The sequence below is a fragment of the Neophocaena asiaeorientalis genome, unplaced genomic scaffold, assembly GCF_003031525.2.
Source record: "Neophocaena asiaeorientalis asiaeorientalis breed wild unplaced genomic scaffold, Neophocaena_asiaeorientalis_V1.1 scaffold504, whole genome shotgun sequence".
Taxonomy (NCBI): domain Eukaryota; kingdom Metazoa; phylum Chordata; class Mammalia; order Artiodactyla; family Phocoenidae; genus Neophocaena; species Neophocaena asiaeorientalis.
The window spans coordinates 6,291,569-6,316,143 of record NW_020174438.1 but is presented as its reverse complement, the minus strand read 5'-3'; the positions used below and the strand labels follow the sequence as shown (position 1 = coordinate 6,316,143).

Below are 24,575 nucleotides of genomic sequence, written 5' to 3'. Positions count from 1 at the left end.
TGCAGCCAGGCACATTGGGTGGTCTTTCCTCCCCTGACAGCCCACTTCCCTGATTGCTTGAATCCAGCAGGGGCAGGTTCCACTGTGACTGAGGGGAAGGAAGGAGGGCAGAGGGCGGGGAGTGGGTACGGAGAGTGGGTCTGCCCTGAGGTTGGCCTGGCCGCCAGGTCTCTGGTCAGCTCTGGTGGATGAGCTGCAGCATGGAGGTGGGGTCTAAGAGAGGGGGCACCCGCTCCCTAACTGTGTTGGCCAAGTCTGGCTGTTCCAGCCGTGGGGGAAATGTCCCTGCCTCTTTTGTTGTCACACACGGTTCACTCTTCAGATACCTGTTTGGCGCCTCAGAAGAAGCAAGGGGATGTGGAGGGGCTGTCTCCTGGGAGGTGAGGGGGCCACTTGGTTGGCCTTGGGCAGAGCAAATGGACGGGTGGACACAGCAGACCAGGTTTCTCTGGCCTTCATGAGCCAGTGACCGGTGTTTCCCTGGGCCTCCCTGGTCCGCCCTTCAGCAAGAGGTGACCGTCGTGAAGGAGCCGCCAGGGTCAGCTGGAAGACCCATCCATCAGTGCCCTGTCTCCTGTCTGAGTCTCCTGGCGGGGCTGCAGCTGGCAGCCTGGGCTTGGCAGTGGTTCCATTATAGGAGCCCGAGTCATTAAAAAGCCATTACTGTCTGCTCTCAGGGTTATCTTTTAGTGCTGTCTAGAACAGTGCCGTCAGAAAGAGGCAGGCCTGGGTGTGTCCTAAGGAAGGAAGATGCCTAGGAGAGATTCCGTCACAGGAGATGGGAAGGCAGGGACATCTGGTGGACGGGGAGGGGAGGGGGCCTGGGCCTGCTGCGGAGGAGAGAGGAGCTTCCGTTCTGCTGTCCCTGGAGACGCCGTCATTATTGTCATTGTTAAGCTGTGTGCAGGGGAGTCTTTGTCATTCACCAGGGACAGATGTTGTGTGCTCCGGATACATTGTTGTCAGGCAGAAACACCACCCGGTACAGGCTTGCCTATGCTGGGTGATGTGGTCCACCTGGTGCCTTTGCGGCTCTCCTGGAAACGCCGTGCTGTACCAGGAGCCTGCTGTCCTGCACGTGGCGCTGCCCACTCTCGGAGCCTCCTCATTCGGCTGGATTGTCGGCCCTCCTGGATGGGTCTTGCTCAGCCAGGCGTGTCCTTATTCACCGAGCACGTGTTGCTTCTCCCAGCCTTGCGTCGTCCACTCCTGCAGCGTGCCTGGTGGTGAGGGAAGAGGTGGGCGGCTCTCCAGGCACTTCTGGGGTGTCTTGAGTCTTTGGAATCTCTTCAGAAGCCTCACCCTTGTGTTCATCCATCTTTCTTTGAAGGCCAGTGACTAAGTCCATTCTACCTATAATCGTACCTGCTGACCAGTGTTACTAAAGCCTAAGGCTCTTTGTCATTCTCCGCCATCAGGGAACGGGGTGGGGACAGAGGACGAGGAAGTGATGCTTTCGTGGAACTGCGTGGAAACTCCATGGCAGTGGGACAGTGGCCTGTGGCAGGAAGACGTCCTCCCCTCATGGATGAGTCGAGCAGCCACTGTGACCAGCAGTTTGGAGGTGGCATTGCTAACGCGAGCTTACCTCTCAGCGGGATGTCGCCCCTTCCTATTAGGGGTCAGCGCCTTTCATGGTGTCAGCGCCATGGAAATAATCGTCTGTGTCCTGCTCAGCCAGGCCCAGGGCTAGGAACGACCCAGGTGACTGCCCCTGGGCCTGTCCTGTGAGAGTGCCGTGGCTCGCGTCGGCCCCGTGAGCCAGGGAATGGCCTCTCCTGCTGGCAGGAAGGGGAGGAGCCAGCACTGCCTTGTGGAGGTGACATGGGCTCCTGTGGCCCAACCACCAGGACATGCCTGAGATGGCAGGCCGCCCCGTGGGGGCCAGGCACAGAGCTTGGCAAGCAGGGCGCAGTTTTGCTCCTCTCGGCCAGGTGGCACACAGAGCCAGACGGTAGTTGTCACCCGTATCCTGGAAGCCACAGACCACAGTGGACAGCAGTGTTGCACACTCACCCTTTGAAGACGTTTCGCCCTTGCGTTCTCCAGCCAGGCCATGGACTGGAGGTGGAGAGGCAGGAGGAGGAGTTGCAGCCTCTCGGACCTGACAGGGCTCCCAGGCATCCTGCTCACCCTGGTGCTCCCCCTCCAGCCTGGGGTGCGGTCTTCTGTGATGGGATACTCACCACCCCAGCCAGCTGGGAGTTTTCAGAGCTATTCCTGTCCTCTGGGCCTGGCGTCGCCCTCAGGGAGGCCATGTGCAGCTGTGCGCTCTTAGGCAGGTGGCCTCCTTTAGGTAGACTCAGGCCTTGAGCAGAAGCGTGTCTGTTGAGTAGTGTGTTCTCCTGTGCTCTGGCAGCTGAGGGTTTGGTGAATGGGGCTGTTCTGTGCAGGGCCCCAGATCACCGCTGGGGCTCCTCTGGCGCGTAGAGCAGCCCACGGGCATCAGGAAAGTCCTTCCCCGATGGCAAGTAGGTAGGACAGCTGCTAGTTCAAAATATGCCGTCTTCACGGGTTGTGGCCAGGGAGGTGAAGACTGCACCCAGGGAGGTGGGTGGTGGGCTCTCTGCAATCCATGGACTTGCTGCCACCCTTTGGCTGGCTTCCGCAGCACAAGTAGTTCGCCTGAGCTGAGACGACGGTTCAGGTCGATTGTTCCAGGTGGAAAGGGCTACTGCTGTCAGAAGTAGGTGGAAATGCTTCACCTTGTCTTCAGGTGATGGGACCTCATCTTTCCCCCTTACGTGGGTACTGTACTTAGCTACACACAAGCACACCCGCCTCTTAAACGGGTGTCTGCATGCATTTATGTTCAGGTGTGTGCTTACACATGTAGATGCCCTCACACATTTGCACATCTCCCAGTGCACACGCATGAGATATTCCTGCAGCCTCACACACAAACCCGACACACTTGGACATACCTGTGCAGGCATCCACACAAGGTCTGATTCAGGGGCAGGCTCTGGAATAACTGGGCCAGGGCAGCCTGCAGTTCCCAGAGCTCAGATCCTCAGGCTCCAACCCCACCCCGTGCAGCTGTCCTGACCTTGGCTTTATAGGTTTGGGCCTAGGTCTCATGCATGTGTCTTAGACTAGGAACAAAGTTAAGTGGTTGGGGATCCCTACTTGTGCTCTGCCTCACTTGGCAGCAGAGCTGGTCTGTGCGAGATGCTGCTGCCCGTCCCAACACCGTAGGTAGGGACTCAAGGATTTGATGCCCTGCAGCCGCCCACTCTGTGTCTGTGGCCAGGGAAAGGGCCTGGTGGCCGGTTGATGGGCTGTGTCTGCCCTGCGCACATCTGCACCCAGCCCTAGCCATTTCCCGAGGGACTGGTTGGTGTCATAGTTTCACTCTCCCAAATGAAGGGACCTTCAGTCCTCTTTAAGTGGGGCAGTGGGGGGGGTGGGCAGTGTCAGCATTTCCACTTTACCACCTGGAGAGCCAGGAGTTCGCCTTAAACGGGTGGGGAGAGAGTCTGCTTCAGAAGACCCAACCTCCACCAGAAAGGATGGAAAGATGGAGCTGGAGGGACAGGCCCTTGGGTCTGAAGCCCATCCTTGGGCCTGGCTTGTGCCTGATTCCTCTGGATCTCAGTCAGGCCTGGCCCTTCTCATGGCCCCAAGGGGAATGTCTCCTCTGTATTTACTGGGGCAGGGCGGACTGGGAAGTCCTTGGGGAGCAGGCATCCCAGCAGGAGATAAGTCCCCAAAGTGGCAGGAAGATGGCTCATGGCTTCATGTCTCAAGCTGGTTCCCAGATAGTAGCTTCACCCTTCCTCCCCCTCCCATGCCCAGCAGCCATGACGGGAGGGGTTTAAAGAGACCAGACGTGGCTGGGGGTGGCCTCTGGGCTGTCCTGGCTCCTTGCGGGCAGGCCCTGAATACTCGTCTCTCCGTCCGCAGTGTCTTAGATGATGAGGGCAGCAACCTGCGGCAGCAGAAGCTCGATCGGCAGGTGAGTGAGGCTGGAGCCGGGCGGAAGGGTGGTCAGCGCTGGCTATCCCAGCCAGAGTCTGGGCCGGGGGGAGGGCTGTCCTCCTTCCTGGGGTGATCCTGCCTGGTGGGGAGAGGGGCCCCTCCCAGGAGAAGAGAGGCGAGCTCTCTCCTTTACCAGCTCGGCATTAGCACTGCCCCGGCATCTGGGGCTTCTGCCGGCGGGCAGCTTGGGTGACCGCAGTTGGACATCTGTGCCGTGATCCTGCCAGGGCAGCTGCCTGGGCTGACACTTGCCAGCTTCCGCTGGACCCCACGTCTTGGGGCACCAAGGACATGAGGCCAGGGTGGGCTGTGGACCGCACTGTGACCTCTGGAACCGGGCCGAGCGAGCAGGTCCTCTCCGGTCCCAGGCTGGGTACCTTCCCTTGGGCGAGGCGGTCGGCCCTCTCAGGGCCCGCCAACCCCTGTGCTTGTCCGCTGCCTCCGTAGCGGGCCCTGCTGGAGCAGAAGCAGAAGAAGAAGCGCCAGGAGCCCCTGATGGTGCAGGCCAATGCCGACGGGCGGCCCCGGAGCCGGCGGGCCCGGCAGTCGGAGGAGCAGGCCCCCCTGGTGGAGTCCTACCTCAGCAGCAGTGGCAGTGCCAGCTACCAAGGTAAACCCCACCCTTGGGACAGCCTGGGGAGGCCCCTGCGCTGCAGCTTTAGACCCCAGCACTGCTTTGGGGAGCCCGTCCGGGACTTCCTGCTGCCCTGAGTAGGCGGGGGGGCTCATCCTGTCAGGGGTGCCCAGGCCGAGTATGGCTCCCGGCCCAGGTGGGCAGCTGAGTGGGGCAGGCAGAGGGAGGCTGGGACCTGGAGCCTTGGGCTCCTGAGTCCGGTGCCTGGGCCAGAAGGTACAGCTTTATGGACCCTGGAGTTCAAAAGTCCAGGTTTCTGATCTGAAACATTTCCCTGAGAGCAGGAGGCAGCTCCCAGGAGCAGAACAGTCTGCTACCCGCCAGCATGCTGCCTCCTGAGAGGAATCCATCTCAGCTTCCTGCCTGCCCCGTGCCTCTTACGACAGACACCTGTTGCCTCCCCGCCCTGGCCTCCCCACACCCTCAGTGTCCTGGCTTCTGGCCTGCCGGTGCCGGCACGGAGCCGTGCTAGCCAGCAGCCTGCAGCTCCCATCTGTGTTTGTACACTCTGGTTCTCGGCAGGGGACTCTCAGCGGCTCATCCTGGGCCCGGGGACCGGGTGGCTCCATTGCATCCCAGTGCCCGGCACCCTCCTTCCTGCTCAGGACCCTGGGCTGAGCGGAGGGTTGGTCTCTCTGAGCCTGAAAGGAGGACTCAGACTCAGTCCCCGCTGTCCCCTGCTGGTGCCGGCAACCACGGGGGGCTTCTCCATCAGCCAGTGACTCTGAGAAGGTTGCAGGCATCTGGCTTTTGCAGCTGGAGGGAGCCATGGTGTTCCCCTCCTTCTGCGGCTTCCTCAGGGCGTGCTGCCTCCAGCCCCTTCAGTCTACTGGTCGTTGCCTTGCCTCGGGGCCCCTTCACAGCAACGCCCCTGTGTGCTTCAGTTCAGCTCGGGCCACAGCTGGCATGTCTGTGCTCCACCTGAGAGGCCCTTCAGGGGAGGGTCAGTCTCTGGGAGGCAGTCCCAGCTCTGCTCCACATGGAACTGGCCTCCGGCCCCACCCTAACCTGGCAGGCTTCTCCGCGTGCTTCGTCTGTGGGTGCCGCCGCAAGGGTGACGGAAGTGCCTTGCAGAGAAGGCCCTCGCCGTTCTGCATCCAGTGGAGCCTGGCACCTGGCCATCCGAGGCTGCCCGTGGGAGGGGAGCCTGCTCCTGGGACCTCGGGCCCTGCCAGTTGGCGCCAGGGCCAACGTCTAGAGGCTTTGAGAGAGTCTGGCAGGTCACAGCTGTGCGGTCACTTTGGCAGGTGTTTCTTGAGCACCGACTGTGTGCGGGGTAGGGCCAGCCCCGCAGAAAGACTGCAGCCCCTCTGAGACAGAGCGAACGGCCCAAGTCAGAAGGCAGCTTGCTCACTTGTCATCTGCTCGCTGGTCCCCATAAGCGAGTCACTTACCTTCTCTGGGTCTGTTTCCTGCCCTGTAAAGTGAGGAAAGTTGTGTCTCAGGGCTTTGAAAGTTGAAGCAGCCATGGTGTGTTCCAAGAGCCACTCAGCTGAACGCTGTCCCCCGCTGCCACTCCAGACCGGGCTGGGTCTTCTCCACGGACCCGGCTTCCCCAGCTCTGAGGAGGCCCCTCACCCAGCTGGCTGACCTGGGATTCCGGTTTCCAGGAGTCCCGCCCGCCCTGCCCCCTGTAGCCTCCGCTGCCTCCTGCTCTACCCTCTGCTGGCTCTTGGTGTTATATACAAGGGGATCATTCTCAGAGGAAGATGAGGGAGTTTGACATAAATCAGAGCGGACAATTTATCCCAGTAATGAGTTTCTGACCTACTGGCCATGCTCATTCATGTTGTATATTGACCCATTGCTTAAAAGTTTATTGAGGGTCTGTTCGTGTCAGGCTCTGGATTAGAGGCTGGGGATCCAGGGTGAGCACAAACGGATGTGGTCTCTGTTCTCTTATGGACCCTAAGGTCTAGGAGGAGAGAGAGAATGAAGTAGATTGTTATAGGTGTGCTTTGCAGAAAGAAGCCGGCCCCAGTGAGTAAATGGCAGAGAGCCTGCTCCCGGGCTAGCGGCCAGAGAAGGGCTTCCCTGAGGAGGTGATGTCTGAGCTGGAATCTGCGGGATGAATGGGAGTTGGTGGGAGCGTGGGCGGGAGCAATGAAGGCGGTTCAGGCGGTGAGACCGCAAGAGCAAGGCCCCGTGGCAGGAGGGAGTCCAGGACGTACAAGGCACCAGAAGAGCCTGGTGTGCCTGGGACTTGGGGTGCCCGGGAGCTGAGGAGTGCGCAGTTAGACCAAGGGGAAGGCCAGACTTGCAGAAGGATGTCGGTGGTCATCTTATGAGCACTAGGAAACCACCCAAGGACCCTGAGCAGATTGGGGTTCTGAAGTGTGGAGAGCGTGGAGACACCCAGCAGTGGCCCTTCCGAGACCTCTCTGTTGGCGTGCGGCTCCTGTCCCTTATTGTCCTGCCTCAGGGGCTCATCCCATGAGGCCAGTGCAGCTCCCTGGGGTGCTGGCCCTCACTGTGGTCTCTCCCAGGGGCTGCAGCTTTTCTGTCTTTCACCCACCATTTCGATGGCCCACATTCTCCCAGACGCTCTCCCACCCCGTCCCAGACTGCTCTGCTTCTGGGTTGGCCGTGGTGCGGGCCAGGCTGGGGCCTGCAGGGGCTGGGGTGGTGCCGCCTCCTTCCCGCCTGGCCTGCCTGGCAGAGACGGCGTGTGGAGGCCCTGGCGGGGCTTGGCCAGTGGTGGGGGAACTGGGAAGTGTTGTGCTGGAGCTCTGGCCTCACCTTGCACCCGTCTCTCTCGCTCTCTCTCGCTCTCGCTCTCTCTCGCTCTCTCGCTCTCGCTCTCGCTCTCGCTCTCGCTCTCTCTCGCTCTCGCTCGCTCTCGCTCTCGCTCTCGCTCTCTCTTGCTCTGTCTCTCGCTCTGTCTCGCTCTGTCTCTCGCTCTCTCCTGAGCAGTTCAGGAGGCCGACTCGCTTGCCAGTGTGCCACTGGGAGCTGCCCGCCCCACAGCGCCAGCCTCAGCCAAGAGAACCAAGGCAGCCGCCGCGGCGGGGGGCCAGGGCGCGGCCTCTGGGAAGGAGAAGAAGGGGAGGCACAAAGGTTGGCTTGCCTTCACTGCTGGCGTCCTCAGGAAGCCCAGCCCCCTCTGTGGGGGTTGGCGGGAGGCTTATCCTCCAGACTTCGGGGTGCGGGACCCAGTGGGAGGCCTTGGCGAGGGCCCTATGTGGCACTCCGGGCCCCGCTTCCCAGCTGGCTCACAGGCCTCCTCTCGCTCCTGCGGCACCGGGCTGGCCTGTGGGTGTGGGCAGGCCTCGCGGGCTGCCAGGATGTGAAGTCCAGCTCCCCACCAGGGGGGCCTGAGTGCCTCTACCTCCGCCCTGACCAGGACACTCCCTCCGGGGGGCTCACTGTCTCCCGGCAGCCCGTCCCCACCTTGGGCAGTGCTCAGGCATCTCACGGGCTTCCTCGACTCTTCCCTACTCCCAGTTCCACCCTCTGGGCCCCACAGACCAGTCTGTTCCCTCTGCTCCTGCCTCTCCAGAGAAGATCCCTGGAGATCAAGGACAGTTACAGGGGCCCCTGCCCCGAGTCCTGTCTCTGCTGGCTAGACACCCTGTCTCCTCAAGCCTTGTACACGGAGTGGCTTCCAGGCCTCTGGGTCGTGGTTGGACAGTGGTGTGTTGGGGTCCGTGGGCTTGTGGAGCTGACTGCAGCATTCTGGGTAGAGCCTTGCTTCTGGTCCTGAAGCTGTGGCAACTTGGGCAGGAAGGTTGACGGGGGATGGGAGCCCCTCCATTCGGGAAAGCAAGTGTATGCCGACCTGTCTTTTTTGAGGGGCCCTGTGTGTTTTTACAACGTGTGTGAGTCTGCGTGTGTGAGGGAGAGAGATCAGCATTGACGACGTGGAGCTGGCCGCGTCTGTGCCGAGTGGTGGCCTTGCTGTGTCGGATCCAGCCTTGTCCTCCCTCTTGTCCTTTTCACCGTGCAGTTGGTTTTGGAGCTGTCTGCTGTCTGTCTGGGATGTGAGGCATTTCAGTCCTACCCTCGGCCACAGATGTGGGGGAACGGCAGAAGAAATGGAGCCCATGCCCCTTCCTAGCTCACTGATCGTTAAGAGGCTGACAGACAGCCGTCATTCATTTTAAAAAAATCGGTTTTGCCAATGAAGTTTTCAGAGGGTCCCCCCATTCTTCCCTCACCCTCTTCCTGGACATCTGAGAATCCAGGCTCCTCCCCCGCCCTCCCCACCCCTGGATGGGACTCAGGAGTGTCCGTGGCCTGCAGGCACCAGTGGGCCAGCAGCACTGGCAGAAGACAGGTCCGAGGCCCGAGGCCCCATGCGGATCCTGACTGTGGGCCGGTCAGACCACGCCCGGGACGAGGGGGAGACAGCCGCTGGTGGGGGCACACGGCCCAGTGGGCAGGACATCCGTGCCACGATGCAGAGGAAGGGTGAGCCCCGTGGGGGTCCAGTGACGACCCCCAAGCCCAGCCCCAGGTTCTCAGATGCACCCTTCTTGGGGAGCGTGACTCTCCTATGTCTGTTCCAGCCCCTCCCGGCCCTGGTGTGGGGCACACTTGGAGAGCAATGAGAAACTTGGGCAGGGAGGGGCGCCTGATAAGGCTGAGTTAAGGGAAGTGTGAACTAAGATAACCAACCGGCTCGCAGCCCAGCCCTGTCTCTCCCCATCCACATCTGCCCCCAGGGAGGCCCAGGTTTGGGGACAGGTTTCCTTTCCCTTTGGTTCCTTTGAAAAAGCTCCTGCTTGCGAAATGTGCCCCCTCTGTCTGCTGAGCTAGGGGGAGCAGGGCCAGGAGGCTGAGAGGCAAGGCAGATCCTCCCAGGAAACCTGCTGCCCACATAGATTCCCGACCATGGGATAGCTTCCTGGAGAGAGGGCTGTCGAGGCACCTTGAGGCTGGAGATGGCATCCCAGGTGTGGAGAAAAACGTAGCCAGGGGGCCCAGGCAGGCTTTGGAGAGGAGTTGGCGGGCCCCAGGCATCAGGCTGAGTAAGGAGTCGGGCCTTTCCCGAGATTTCACGGCCTGTGCTAGCCAAGGCCTCTAGTAGGCCTGAGGCCAGAAGTGGAGGCTCCCAGTGCGGGGTCAGCTCAACTCAGGACTTGCTATACGGAGACAGGGCACCCTGACCGCTAGAGAGGGAGGGTCTGATGGCCGAAGCTGGGAGGGGGGCTGCACCTGGGATAGTGACCAGCCCCAGCTCTCGTACGCACCAGAGAGAAGGGGTCCTTGTGTGCATCTGGTTGTATGTGTGGGAGTGTGTGGATGCATGTGTACATGCAGCTCTGCACGTGTGGGTGACTCAGCCTGGGAACCGGTGACCGGGCGTGCCTGTGTGGTGTGACCGCTCGTCCCTTCCTGCTCCTCTGTGGCCCAGGCGTCTCCAGCAGCATGAGCTTCGAAGAGGAGGAGGAGGATGAGGACGAGAACAGCTCCAGCTCCTCCCAGCTGAACAGCAACACCCGCCCCAGCTCTGCGACAAGCAGGAAGTCCATCAGGGTGAGTACGGAGCTTCCTGCTCAGCAGAGGGGCAGACGGCAGTGTCACCCAGCCGGGAGGGGAATGAGTGTGAAGTGACGGGGAGCTGGCTTTTCTGGGCCAGGGGCTGGGCCCAGGTGCCTATCAGGAGCTTCTCCGGCCTGGGCTCTTCTGTCCTCCCAGTCTCTTCAGCCAGGCTGGGGGCTAGGGGGAGCTGGAGTTGGACAGGATGGCCCCTGAGAACCTGCCCATTTCCTCCTTCCCCACCCCCAGGGCTGCTGAGGTGAGGGAAGGGCTAGGAAGCTAGCTGCTGGTCCCAGGGCCAGGATAGCTGGGTCCATATCCCAGGGGGCCTGCCCTGTCTCCCACCACTACCACGCTGGGGGCAGCTTTGGATACCAGACCACCAGTTTCAGCTGTTCAGGGTCCCTGGGGCTCAGGCTTCTCCTCTCTCCTCCGTAGGAGGCAGCCTCAGCCCCCAGCCCCCCAGCCCCAGAGCCGTCAGTGGATGTTGAGGTCCAGGATCTTGAGGAGTTCGTCCTGAGGCCGGCCCCACAGGGGATCACCATCAAGTGCCGCATCACACGGGACAAGAAGGGCATGGACCGGGGCATGTACCCCACCTACTTTCTGCACCTGGACCGTGAGGATGGGAAGAAGGTGAGGTTGGCTTGGACACACGGTTTTCACCCTGTGGGCTTGAAGTCCTGGGGGCTGGAATGGGACTGGAAGCCTCAGCTCCAGCACTGACCTGCCAGTTCCCCCAAAGAGACAGAAGCCTCCGTGCCTGGTCAGTGTATATGTGTGTGCACACACATATGTTCAAGAGCTGAAGCAAGGGAGTCACTCGTGCGAGTGCAGGTGTGTGAGTGGCACCCGTGATTGTGTGTGGACCGGAGGCCGGGCCTGGAACATGACCCTGCTCCACTCCCAAGGTGTTCCTCCTGGCGGGAAGGAAGAGAAAGAAGAGTAAAACTTCCAATTACCTCATCTCTGTGGACCCAACAGACTTGTCTCGAGGAGGGGACAGCTACGTCGGGAAACTGCGGTAGGAGCACTCCCCCAGGAGGCCGGCAGGGGTGGGGCAGGCAGGGGCAGGCTCTGTAGAGGGCATCTCCTGTCCCCGAGGGAGATCCAGGCCAGGGGTCGATCCTCTCCCAAAGTCGTTTCTATCAGATCAACCATAGGCCCGGGTCTGTGCCAGCCTAGAGCCGATTTGAAGATGGGCCTCACGTGCCCTACCCTAAGCTGCTCCTAGGCAGAGGGGATGCAGGCCCGCAAAGAGGGTTGGATCAAACCCTAGGGTGTCAGTGATGATGTAGGCCACCGTGGAAGAGCCGCCTTAGCCCCATGGCCAGTGCCAAGGGGCATGGCTGAGAGTGAGCCCTTGAGGGAAGAGAAAGCAACCTTAGGGTGGGGGAAAGGCTCTGAGCTAGGCCTCAGGTGAGGGAAGGGGTGCTGAGGCAGAGTGCCCGGTTTGGGAGCATAAATCAAGCTTAGCAGTCAGGAGCTAAAGCTGGAGATGGGGCTGGACCAAAGCTCACAGGCTGAATGGGACAGAGTAGCAGAACATCTCCACCCTCCACGGGGTGCTGAGTCCCCTCTGCAGTCTTGTCAGATGCCACTCTGGTGGCTTACCTCCCGTGTAGGGAGCCACTCCTGTTCCTCCAGGGAGACGTTCTGTGGAACTCAGATTTCCCTGAACTGAACCGAGATGCTCTTTGATTAAACTCAGAGCAAGTTGAGGCCTTCTGTCCAAGAAGCGCCTCCAGAGATGGGGATTCCGTGAGCAGTGTGCCTGTGCCCCCAGGTCCGCTCCTGGCCCAGCCCAGAATACTTTGCAGGCTCGCCACAGGACAGCCTCTGAACTGCTCCATGCCTTGGGGCACAGGGTGCATGACCCTATACTGATCATGCCTGTCCTTCAGGTCCAACCTCATGGGCACAAAGTTCACCGTTTATGACAATGGAGTCAACCCTCAGAAGGCATCATCTACTTTGGAAAGTGGAACCTTACGTCAGGAGCTGGCTGCTGTATGCTACGTGAGTCATGGGCTCCCGGGTCTCTGGTCTCCAAGTTAGACGTGACACTCAGGACTTGCTGCCTGTCTGTGGCCTATCCCATCTACCTTTACGGGCAGACACGGAGGCGCAGTGGAGTGGCCCCTGCCTGGGACGGGACACAGCTGGCCATCTGCTTGGCGAGTTCTGGGGACTAGGCCTGGCTCTCTGAAGCCCAGCCTGGATGCCTCCCGGCAAGGAGGAGGCAGAAGGCCTGGGTTCCTGTTGGTGCAACCTTCCAGTCCTCCCTCCGGTGTTCAGGTCCGGAATGGACTGTAAGGCCCTTTGCGTTATCATCTCGTTGAATATTCAACCTAAGAGCCCCATCCTATCTTCTTGATTGTATAGATGAGGAAACCTAAGATCAGAGGTTGAGTCACTTGCCAATGTCACACAGCTCACAGATGACCAACCTGGAATGAATATAAACACAAAGGGTTTCTCCATCTCATTTCAGAATGAGGGACTGGTACCATCAGCCTGGGAATGCATAGCTGTTTGGTATGATCCAGTGGTGCCACCTGCTGGTTGGCTTTGGGGAGGCAGTCTGACTCTTTTCAGATACTGAGCCCCAGGTGCTATTGGAGGCCCTGAAGAGATAGTAGTGAACAGAGAGACAAATAGAGACCCTTATGGGATGTGAACCCTTAGTGGGAAGATAAGCTATAAGACAGTCATATAAGCAAAATAAATATGTTCTGATAAGTGGCAAGAAGGAAAAAATAAAGCAGGGAAGAGGCCTATGGATGTCCTTTTAGGAAGGACGGCAGGGAGGGCCCCACCAAGGTAGTGCTCAGGTAAAGGCCAGAAGGAAGTGAGAGCCAGCTGTGCAGGTGTCGGGGAGAACACAGCGAGTGCCAAAATCCTGGATGCCTGGCATGCAGGGGAATAGCAAGGAGGTCAGAGAACGCAGGGGAGTGGGGAAGAGAGGAGGTAATGGGGCCGTATGACGTGAGGCCTTGCAGGTCGAGGGAAGACCGTCAGCTTTTACTCTGAACTGAAGAGGAAAATGATCTGACTGACCAGGACCACTCACCGCTGTGTGGAGAACAGATGACGGGGAGGAGGGCGGGGGCGGGGGGTGAGGAAACAAGGATTCCAGCTAAAGGCCAGTACTGCGATCTTGGTGAGGGATGGTGGTGGGGAAAAGTGGCTGAATTCTGAATATAATTTGAAGGAAGAGCCGACAGCGTTTGCTGATGGATTAGAAGTGGGGTGTGAGGGAGAGGGGGGAGTCAAGTATGACTCCAAGCAGTTTGAGCAGATGGAAGAACTGAGATGCTCTTAAGTGGAGCGAGGAGAACTGTAAGAGCAGCTCATTTGGGCAGAGTGGAGATTCAGGAGCGCACTTCCGGACATGGTAAGTGTAGAGATGCCTACTAGACATGTGAGTGGTGGAAGCTCAACTTTATTCCCTCCCCCCAGTTTCTCCAGTAGGTAAGTTGAGTCCTCACGGGGCCGGTGTTGAGTTCTCTGTCGCTATTTCCTAGGAAACAAATGTTTTAGGTTTCAAGGGGCCACGGAAGATGAGTGTGGTTGTCCCAGGCATGACCATGGTTCACGAGAGAGTCTGTATCCGGCCCCGCAACGTGAGTCTCTACCCCATCCCACCCGCCTTCCCCATTATCCCAGCGTCTGCATGAGCGTCTAAGGGCAGAACTCCAGCTGGTGTGTATGTGTGGAGGAGACACAGTGTGAGAAGCCCTGGAGGTCTAGGGAAATCTAACGACTCCCACCCCTGGGGCAGATCCCTCTTTGGGGTGGTCATGGTGCCAAGGCCTGGGCCTGGCTCAGCTGAGGCTGCCCTCCCAGGAGCATGAGACGCTGCTATCACGCTGGCAAAATAAGAACACGGAGAGTATCATCGAGCTGCAGAACAAGACGCCTGTCTGGAATGACGACACGCAGTCCTACGTACTCAACTTCCACGGGCGCGTCACTCAGGCCTCCGTGAAGAACTTCCAGATCATCCACGGCAATGACCGTGAGTGTTTCTGCCCTGACTTCTTACTGTCCACGTGATACCCGGGGCCCTTAGCTCAGGGTTCAGCTCACCTAGCCCTGCCCGTAGAGGTCAGCGTTTAAGGACATGGATTGTACGGCTTAGATTAGATGTAAAGCACTTTCTAACCGTAATGGCTGGGAGGCCCTGGAGAAACCTCCTCTGGAGCCCTGACCCTAGATTCTGTGCACTCGGTAGAGTCTCAGGCGTGGGAACACCCTTTGAATGGACTTCCTCTCTTCTTCCCTGTCTCCTGGTGTTTGTATGCATCTTTCTCCTCTGCCACCTGTTCCATCTCTCCTGCCACTTCTCCCAACTGGTCTGTGTTTTACCTCCTTTGGGATTCTCTTGGCTTCTCTGCTTCTCGCTCTCTCTTCCTTCTTGCGATTTGGGTGTCTGTCCTTCCCCATCTCCGCCATCCCTGCTCTGCCCTTCTGTCTCTGTCCACACTTGTGCCTGGCTCCAGCGGACTACATTGTGATGCAGTTTGGCCGTGTAGCGGAGGACGTGTTCACCATGGATTACAACTACCCATTGTGTGCGCTGCAGGCCTTTGCCATTGCCCTGTCCAGTTTCGACAGCAAGCTGGCCTGCGAGTAGAGGCCACCTCGAGCCCTCTGGGGTTGCCCAGCCTGGAGCGGAGCTGCCTGCCTGCGGAGACAGCCCTGCCGACCCCCTGTACATAGGCCTCGTGCCAGGTGACCCTTTGGCTCTCGGTGGGCTCCTGGGCCCAGCCATCCAGGAACTGGCTCCTGCGCCTCCACTGCTGAGGCAGAGGAGTGGGGGATCTGAAGGGACCAGCGTGAATTCTTTCTGTGCCCCAAGATCAACGCCCGCCCCCCCCTCCTTGGGTTAGTATCCTGCTGCAGTTACGTTTGCCAAGCTGAGCAGCCTCTTCAGCCGGGGAGGCAGGAAGAGGTGTAGAGGGAGAGGAAGCACAGTGCAGGGCTGCTGGGGCCCGGCCATGCACTCAGCCCAACTGTGAGGGGCACAGTGAGTGTGTGTGTGTTAGTGTAAGTGTTAGGGCACACCTACTTTACAGAGCAGAGGGCTGGGGGGCCGAGCCTGGCCCTTACAACTACACAAAGTCCTCCAGCTTCAGAAGGCCTCATCTGGGCCTGGGAAGAGTTACGGGCATGGGGAAAGGTGAGTGGCAGGACCTTGCCAGGGTTGCAGGGGCCTGGCTGTGGCTGTGGGAATTGGCTGGTGGCCTAGGGTTTGAGCTTATTTGATTTCTCTGTGTGCACAGAGGCGGCAGGAGGCCAGCCCCCAAGGTCAGATCTCTTATAGAGGATGGGGCCTGCAGGACGCAGGCTCAGCATACAGGCGGCGCGTGGGACAGGGCTGTTCCCCAGGAGCTCCCTGCTGAGCAGTCCCTGCACAAACCCCACGAACCCCAGGACACCAGCCCCAGACTGCACACAGGTAGGCGTGCCTGGAGCTCCTGCCTGTGCTTCAGCTCCCACTGCAGTCAGCCTGGGCTGTGGTTGCTGAGGGATTGTATGTGGCTCTTCTTAGCTGGGAATGGGACAGGGTAAGGAGAGCAGGAAATGTTTCAGAACCACAAAAGATCAGAGGTGGCAGGACCCTGAGAGAGCATCTAGAAAGTAGGACTTGCCCTGGGCCACCTGGCTGGTTAGGGGCAGAGTTCGGAGTTTCAGCTCCCTTGATTTCCTTGTTTCCACTGTCCCCCAAGAAACTGCTCTCTGACCTTCCTAGGGCACAGTCCGCATGCCCGTGCACCTGATTCCAGAGACTTAGAGATGTTCAGTGGGAAACTGGGCAGTTCCCTGCCGAAAGCTGTCTGGATTTTTGCATGTCCGTCTGATAGTGACTGGCCTGGGCCTGGCTCCTCCCCGAGGGCAGGCCTTAGCGAGGCTGCTGCCTATTTTACTACCTAGGTGTGACAGGTGGGTTGTGAGTGTTCAGGGCTGCGCCTGATCTCTCCCTCTACCGCCCTCCTCCTTGGATGGCACCATCTACTCTGAAGACTTGGGAAGTCTTGCACATTTGTCATTTACCCTGACAGAGGCCACTCACCCAAGATGGAGATCGGAAATCAGTGGGAAGCAAGCAAGAGTTGTTCCCCACTTCAGAATAGATGTGCTTGGAAAGACTACATAGAAGTTGGCTTTTTAAAAAGTAAACATGTTAGCAAGGCTCTGAGGTGAAGTTCTGACTGCAGTGGGAGTGGTATGCTCTCATTTCCTGGTAATCTGGGTTTTCCTACGTTGAGTGCTTAAAGCAAGGCATTCTTGTTCTAGCAGGGATCTGCCCACACCTGGGGCATATGTCTCTGAGAGAGGCCCCTCCAACGATCCAGGTTTTGTTAACATGGTCTAGTTTCTGGACAGCTCTTGACTTGGGGCCATCTTTAAGGCACTAGAACCTTCTATACCGGAGCTGGTCCACTTGCCAATGAAATACTGTCGCGCCGTCCTCCTGTCCATAGTCCCAGTTTGGCTCTTCCTTTCTTGACTTTGAAAAGAGAGACCTGTTGACATTTAGAATGATGGAAAGTAGATGATCTCTCAAGCTGTTTCTCTGGGTCAGTGATTTTAAGGTAGAACAGGTTGGTTCTGGATCCTCATGAGAGAGGGGATCCTGGGGCAGAGTGGAAAATTCATCAGAAGCACAATGGAAAACTAGTCCCCTGCTTTTTCCTCTAGTACACAGGGGAGGGGGTTGGTTGAAAGGTGTTTTCGTAGGGTCAGGAATGTGGCCTGAGAGTCCCAGCCTGGGCACGGACAAGGGTAGCTCAGCAACAAAACCCTCTGTCGGGCATTGAGTGACCAGCAGGAGCACTCAAGTAACCTGCTTAAGACCCCAGCCTCGCAAGGAGGTCTGGTCCGAAGACCCAATTCCTGGTGATGCTGGTTCTCCTTGACCACTGGCCTCATAGCCATGGGCCCAAAGACTCAGAAAGCTGCCAGGGCCCCTGGAGGCCACCTGGGCTCAGCCTCTCCCACAGGAAGAGCTCTTGCCCTTCATACCCTCTAACCAGATGGTCCTTGGTTGGGCAGGGAACTCGGTGATGGAATGAGCAGTCCCTAAGGGTGTTGGGTAGCTGGGACCTTAGGCAGCTCCTCTGTAACTGCTCCTAGCTCTAAATCCCTCCTCCTGGGGCCACACCCCCAAACTCTATGCCCTCTGCCCCCAAACAGTTCTACAGAGCAGTGAAGTTCACTTCCTTAACTCTTCCCCAATTCTGGCTTTTCTTTCCTTCTGGCTCCAAGGTGCTCTGTGTCTGTGTGTCTGTGTGTCTCTGTGTGTATTTGGGGCAAAGGGCAATCTGTGAACAACCAATTGAGGTTTCCTATTACAATCATATTTCTACAGGGGAATAGGAAAGGAATAAGGATGTAGTTATGATCAGCGGTGGATTTTGTTCATTTCGTGCTCTTTGATCGGAAAGTATACTTGGGAAAGTACCAACTCTTTCTCCCAAGGTTCTGATTGGGAAGACACCATCCCAAAAGTTTAGTTCTTCAGTTCCCACTTTGCATTACCTGAAGAAATGGGTGTGTTGCATGTGTGCTTTTGGATGAATTTGAACTTATTCTAGTTGAACGTGCCTTAAAAATCATGACACTAATACAGGACGAGCATGTAAGGTCCAGACCAGACCCATGCTGAGGACAGGTGTTAAAAGCCAGGGAGTGTGATAATCACAGGCTAGAAGACAACATTTGGGGCCCACCTCCTTCACTGACGAGGGCAACAAAATTGTAGACGCAGACATCGTTCTTTGCTCTGGAAATGGTGGGGCATTTACTTCTAAATAGGCAGTTCTGAATTTAGCAAGCCACAGTGATGACTTCAAACTAAGATGCTTGTGCTTTCCTTACAGTGAGGGGAGAGGCTGGGCTGGCTGTGTCCACGGCTTTGCTATTCCACGGCTTTGCTACGCAAGCACAAATTCCATCTCCTAGATGGAGTCCCTGGCTTTCCCTTCCTGCGGGAACACCAGCCTGCCCCTCTCTACAATTCTTCACCCCAGCTGAGATTCCCCTGTGACCTGAGGAGGCCAGGTGGCCCTCGGGGCACATTTTTCCAGATAGCTGAATGAGTTTGCTTTCTTCTGGTGCCCAGCACTGAGTGGGGCCTGACTCCCCTGCACTCAGGGCCCAGCGTTGGGACCCTACACTGCCCTGGGCCCCGGCTTGTAGAACTTTAGCAGCCCCAGGAACAGGCCAAAGGATGGGCTCTTGTTTGAGTTTAGTGGTCACCTGTCCTTCCATACCTCCTGTTTGTAATTTTCTGTCATCTCAGGATACGGGGGGAAAGGTACAGCAGAAGTATTTGGGACGGGTTTGGTTTTTGAATTTTCCAACCAAGTCGAGAGGCAAGTTGGTCTTTTGAGAGGCAAGTTGGTCTTACAGAAAGCACTACTGCACTTAGTAACCATGTGGTTTTGAGCAAACCACGTGATTTCTCTAGGTCTGTTTTCTCACCTACGAAATAAGGAGGTTGGACTGTCAACAGCTTGCAGTAGGATTCAGGGTGAATGAAAGTTGATCCTTGCTCTCATCACTTTCTAGCTCGTCACCGTGCCTTTTTTCTTCCCTAAGATGTCACACCCCTTTCCTCTTCTCTTCTGTTGTCCCTCTCTCCTTCCCTAGCAAGGTCCAGGCAGAGCTGGAGATGAGGCCAAGATCCAGAACTTCCTAGAGAGTAACAGAGTGGCTTAGAAAGGGAAGCCCGACTCTGGCCTCTTTAATCCTGCATTTGGTGACTAAGGGGACTTAGGATGGTGACACTTCCCTTGTTGGGAGCATACATTTAGCCAGTTTTCATAATGCCTAGAATGTGTATGTCTATTTGCACAAGATTGTCTTTTCCTATTTTGGAGTGGTCAGACATTTTATTTTTGTTCAGAATTATCAAGTTTTAGACAAACTTGCAAAACTGTGCTTTTATTAAGTGACTTTTTGAATAAACTCTTTGGTATTCTGGAGCGAATGTATTTATTTATTGGTATGTGCAATGACAAAGTTGGTATCTTCCCATGTTGACATCATGTATGTTGTAGAACTTAGTGTTTGTCTAAGTACAGACCACAAACCATGTATCACCAAATTAAACTTGACCTGTTTCAACACTGCTGTGCACTTTTTTCCCCCTATAAAAGAAAAAGACATGTTTCTTACCTAAAAGTGTTTTTCTACATCACTCATTCCTTCTGTCCTAAGAGCCTCAGGGGTGGGCAGGAGGTGGTGGTAACAAGGGATCATAGCTTGTTTAGAAACCATCACATATGGGTGGAAACTGTCTTCCCTCTGGCCGTGCTCGTCAAGTTTAAGGATGGTCAGAACCACACACGCAGAGGCTGGATGGGCTAGAAGAAGGGTAAGGACAGAAGGTACTTAAGTTAGAGCATCCCCTGCAGGGTCCGCTGTGCCAGCTGGAAGAATGGGCTGCTGCTTCCTAAGTAAACCCCTGTGGGCCTGCCCCGTACGAACAAAAACAGGGCCATAGAGCTGAAAAAAGGTGAGAAAGGCCCAAGTGGTAGAAATAACATGAAGACCCAGCCACTGGGTTCCTCTAGCCCTATGCAGAGCGGCCTAACCCGTTTAAACAGGACTTGCACACACTACACACTTGGGAATTTTCTTTTCGGCCTGTGGCAGATCTGAAGCCAACAGCAAGGGAGGCTGCAGTTGTGGCTGGAAGCAGACAGGAAGGCTATGGGTCTGATCCTGAGGGAGGAGGTCAAAACTGAAGTCACCCAGAGATTGCAGGACCTGTGCTCTGGGCCATTCCCAGCAGTCAGGGTAGCCTTGGAGGGTGTCAAGGGCGACAGCCCAGCAGCACAGGACTTGATGGCACTGGCGTGAGCACCTAGCACAGGCTACACCCTGGACAGACACTACACACAGCATTGCGAGGGGGGTATTATTCCCAATGCATAAGTGAGGAAACCGGTGCTTAGAGAAGTTAAGGAGTAATCAAGAAAAAGGAGAAATTTGGCCTACTTACTTTGTATAAGAAAATGGGAAAGGAAAAACAAGGTTAGGTACATTTTAGAAACACTTGTGTGAAAATGGTCAAGGCAAAGTCTGTGATACTTCACGTTTTTCTCATTGCTGGGTAGCTGAAGTATTAGATTTTTCTTTGGTACATAAATAGTCTGGGTTGAGGGAATCTTAAGAGTGTGGTAATAAGTAGGGTTGGTTTAGTTATTACCCCAGATTTGGAGTTTTTAGTGTGGTCAACAGCATTTCCTACCTGAACTGTGGCCTCCCTCCTTGGCTCTGCCTCTGGGAAATAACATTTGCAGGGCACTACTAAAAAGGAAAGAGATTTTCGTTGTTTAGTGGTCAGGTTAAAGACAAATCTCGTAAATAGCCCTGGACAGGGTCCATGGGGAGTCCTAGTTTACATCTATTATCCTGGCATAATTAAAGCTCCCTTTTCCCAAGTCCTAGTTTACAGCTATTATCCTGGCATAATTAAAGCTCCCTTTTCCCAAAGTGTCCCAGATTGGACCATAAGTCATTGGATCATCCAGGCCATAGAGGGTGCAGAGAGTGGGGTCCTCACAAGCCATCTCTTCTAGAGGCCAAACGTGCCCGCACTGCTCTATGCAGCTCTCTGGGCCTGGCTCCTGAGCTCACATAGCACTAGTCCTGGAACTAAGGAGGTACTCTCCTTGTGCTCTAATTCTGACCAGGAAAGGGGATCTCCTGGCCGGATCACCCACCTGATTTACCAAGCATGGTCCCAGGTGATGCAGTTGTTTCCTGGGCCAACTATCTGCCCCCAGAGATATGACTGTGCTCTGTGACGGTGCCTGAAAGTCACTGCAGACCTAGTGCCAGGGGACTCAGCCCAGATCAGTTCTGGAGAAATGAAGACCAGGAGGAAAGAGACAGCAGGCATGACAACAAAAGCCAGTCCCATGCTTCTGGTCCTCCTGGATCGTATATACAAATATAACTGTCATCCCTGAAGAATAACATAATTCTGAAAAATCCAAAAAGGACCGCCTAATCTGAAATTATTGAAAAGTACATTAAAATTTTTGAAATATAAATACATAAATATATTCCTGCTATACAAACCCACCAAGATCCAGGGCAGCAAGAGCTATCATGAGGTCTTAGTACTTCCAGCAGGAACTATTTCCGTAAGCCAATTTCCCCCAAAGATTAACATTCCAAAAAAAAGAGTTGGTTATGTGACACCTTACATACCAGCCTCATCAAAATACCTGAACATCGTCCTTTTACTTTCACACCCCACTGCTCTAACACCACTCTTTCTGCCAAGAATGTCCGTTCTCTTCCTTGCACAGCTGGAGTTCTTAGCACCCCTCAAGACCCAGCTCCTCTGTGAAGTTTCTTGAAGTACTTTAGCAAAAATGATCTTTTTTTGTGCTCCTATAGATTTGGGTCCGTATCTCAGATACGGCATAAAACCTTGTACAATAAAAGTAAAGTGGCTACCGCTTATTGAGTGGTTATCCTGTATGAGATAGGATAGTGCTGTTTTACAGGCACTGATGATTTCCTTTAATCCTCATAACTACCCTGTGAGACCTGGACTTTGACCCGCCAGCTTTAGAATGAGAAAGCCAAGGTTCTTGGGGTTAAGGAACTGGCCAGATTCTACAACTAGAATAGACAAGGATGGAATTGTGACCAACATTTCTCTGCCTGCAGAATTCTCGATCTTGAGCCCTTTTAGAGTTCACAGTTCATTTTTAAAAATAAATTGGATACGGCTCCCACATTCAACTGAGTTTTTTGAAAGGTAGGAATTGAGCCTTCTGTTTCCACTGCCTAGCGAGCAGTGTCTGCTGAATGAATGAGTGAATAAGCTAGAAGGAAACAAATACATACCTCTAATCAGGGAATCATATCCTAAGGCAAAAAAGAAACTCGAAACAGGCTCCCGGAACTCTTCTCATAAATCAACCCCTCATTGTGAATGAAGAGAAACAACACGAAAAATAATTTATCGAAACAGCAAAGAGCACCTACATTATTTTTTACCTTCAGCATTACATTACATCTAGACTGTTTTCAGTCCATTTTAAACTGTACTCTTTACAAGGGAACCAAATGTTCCACACACAGACAGAGACAATATGCTTTCTATAGACTCAGTCTTCAGTGACTCTTCTCTGTAGTCATTAACTGACATTCACAGCAGCAGCTGATACACTCTTAGTACGATCCTGCACCTGTGACAGCAGCGTGTCTGCTCATGTGACTTAACAGTGATTAAACTGTCTTCCTGGCCGCTTGTTCGTGCCAGGCACAATGGAACTCTAAAAGCCAAGGCTACCTTTACGTGACTTCTTAATTTTCAAGTCTTCTGCATTTCATGACTGGGAATATCCTCAGGAATGTGTCCTCTTTAAACTCTTAGGTCTTACCTGTAAACTGAATTCACTCATCCTTACTAGACAGAATACATCTTACCTCAAGGAGACGCATGACAGATCGCAGCTCAGAGATAGGCTTTTGGTTTGGTCACGATCCTCCCAGTCCTAACCTACCTCCTACTTTGCCCAGCTTTCTCAACAGACTCAGATATCCACATATGGAACAAATGGTCTCTTCCCGGGCACTGCTACGTTGGGTCCCTGCAACTTCCCTGCTGGGCTGGCACTTGGTCTACAGGCTCAGTCCTCCTCGTTTCTGTTTCAATTGAATTTGTTGTAAGAACAAACTTCCCAGAGGGTATAACATTCAGAAACAGCATCTAAGCAAGGACTGCCTATAAGCGCATGGGTTCTCTCCCCATCACCGGCTCCCTGGCCTCCTGAGCATCTCACGGCAGGACCACCACCCTTCGGCAGGCTTTCCTGAAGCCTCAAACCTTGGCTCTGCAGGGCAAGGACTAAAGTCTCTAACTCAAGTTTCCTCTGGCCACTGAAGACCAGAGGTACAAAGGTACTTATGCATTTGGCAGTTCTGTTAAGCAGAACAGGGATAAAGGAAGCTAGAGATCCAGGCAATAGTAGAGCAAAACCATCCCCCAATAAGCCTCTAGGTTCATTCTCAGGTCAGTGGGAGTCTTCTACTCTGGAGAAAAGTGGAGATCTGAGGCAGCCTGGGTGCCCCTAAAAAGGGCCTTGCTGTGAGAAAGGGGCTTCAGTTCAGACAGCAGAGTCTTACCCTGCTCTGGCCCCACCATCCCCACTAGCAGAAGGTTTTCTTCCTGAGCTCAGCGTACTACTAACCTGCTCAAGGCCCCCAGAATAAGGTATTTTGGACTCTGAAATCTTCACTCTTACAACCTTAAGTCCTCACCACGCATAAACTGATGTTTGTTCACAGGTAAACCATCTGTTACTCCTAACACGAAGAGTCAGACCTCTGCCCTGAGGGGTCCCATCTGTAATTACAACAGATAGAAAATTACTCAGTGGATCAACTCTCTGCTGGAGGAAAGGCAGGAAGAGAGAGAGGGAAGCTGTCTTGTGTTCATACTGGTTACTGTGATGTTTTACAGGTGACAGGTGTGTAAGCACCAGGAAGGACACATGATCTCCATGGCAGTGGCCTGACTGTCTATGATATTTAAACACAGAGAATGAAATACAGGGCACAGGGCCAAGGATGAAATCAGAGAGGAGAGAAAGGTCACCTTGGGACTAGAGTAATGGGCACCTCACCAAACTGGCACTCTAAACGGTGGGGGTCCCGCTTCCTCAGCATGCCCCCTCATCTGCTTTATCAGCACTGGCGCCTGGCCCTTCATCTCTCGAGTCGCGGGGCCACATTTCTTCGGTGGTCTCCTCTTGCTCACGGTAACTGTCTGCACCAAATCCAGCATTCTCTGCCAAGACAGCGGGATCCTCTTCTTCATGAAAACAGCAGGAACGTGTTTCTGCCTCTGGGTCACATGAGGTAACAGAATTATCTTCCTGAGCTCTGGGGTCAGTAGGCATTTCCCACCCCGAATGGCCTGATCCTTCTTCTTCTATCACTCCCATTCTTTCAGCTATTTCCTCGGCAGAGGGCTCTTCTGGGTCAGGGTAATCCACCAGGATTGTTTCTTGCCTACGCTTGATGCAATCTGAAAGGTCATAAATTGGATAGGTCTCTTCAGGGTAACCTAGAGAAAAAAGCAGTACAAAGTCTTACAAAGAATGTCTCTTCCAAATAAAGTGTCAGGCTCAAAAAGGCTTCTCAAGCAGCAGCCATCCTATCCCAACAAATCCATTCAAGAAATCTCTAAGAAGATTCTAACGGTTCTCAAGTTTCACTTGAGCAAATTCTTGGCGATCTGGCTGACTGTCCCCCAGCTCTTTGAAATACAAATCAATTCAGTTGAAAATCCCTTCTTAAGTGCAGGGTGCTTGGGGCAGAGTGTTAAGTCTCACTCCTGAAGCTTCTGCAGTAGTGATGAAGATTAAACAAACAACATGAGCCTCAGTTTAAAAAAAATGTACCAAACACCAGATGGAGAGAGCATAGCTGAAGG

At 55.1% G+C, this 24,575-nt stretch overlaps 2 protein-coding genes and 1 long non-coding RNA gene across 3 annotated transcripts in view; 1 reads left to right on the top strand and 2 right to left on the bottom strand.

Moving 5' to 3' along the window:
* TUB (TUB bipartite transcription factor) overlaps positions 1 to 19,234 on the top strand; it is a 64,713-nt gene extending 45,479 nt beyond the window's left edge. Inside the window, 11 exon segments of the mRNA XM_024757052.1 lie at positions 3,907 to 3,958; positions 4,429 to 4,591; positions 7,529 to 7,672; positions 8,858 to 9,025; positions 9,972 to 10,093; positions 10,535 to 10,732; positions 11,008 to 11,120; positions 12,001 to 12,115; positions 13,624 to 13,722; positions 13,946 to 14,117; positions 14,602 to 19,234. Coding sequence (XP_024612820.1) covers positions 3,907 to 3,958; positions 4,429 to 4,591; positions 7,529 to 7,672; positions 8,858 to 9,025; positions 9,972 to 10,093; positions 10,535 to 10,732; positions 11,008 to 11,120; positions 12,001 to 12,115; positions 13,624 to 13,722; positions 13,946 to 14,117; positions 14,602 to 14,735 — 1,480 coding nt within the window. The 3' untranslated portion in view covers positions 14,736 to 19,234.
* A 197-nt stretch (positions 19,235 to 19,431) lies between these two features.
* Positions 19,432 to 21,664, bottom strand: LOC112407670 (uncharacterized). Its single transcript, XR_003004808.1, has 3 exons — positions 20,839 to 21,664; positions 20,364 to 20,422; positions 19,432 to 19,473 (listed from the first exon to the last, which is right to left on the bottom strand). It is a non-coding gene; the product is annotated as an uncharacterized LOC112407670 (long non-coding RNA).
* A 5-nt stretch (positions 21,665 to 21,669) lies between these two features.
* Positions 21,670 to 24,575, bottom strand: part of RIC3 (RIC3 acetylcholine receptor chaperone) — a 49,620-nt gene continuing 46,714 nt past the window's right edge. The window contains 2 exon segments of the mRNA XM_024757053.1: positions 21,670 to 23,814; positions 23,817 to 24,206. Of these exon segments, the coding sequence (XP_024612821.1) occupies positions 23,732 to 23,814; positions 23,817 to 24,206 (473 nt within the window). The 3' untranslated portion in view covers positions 21,670 to 23,731.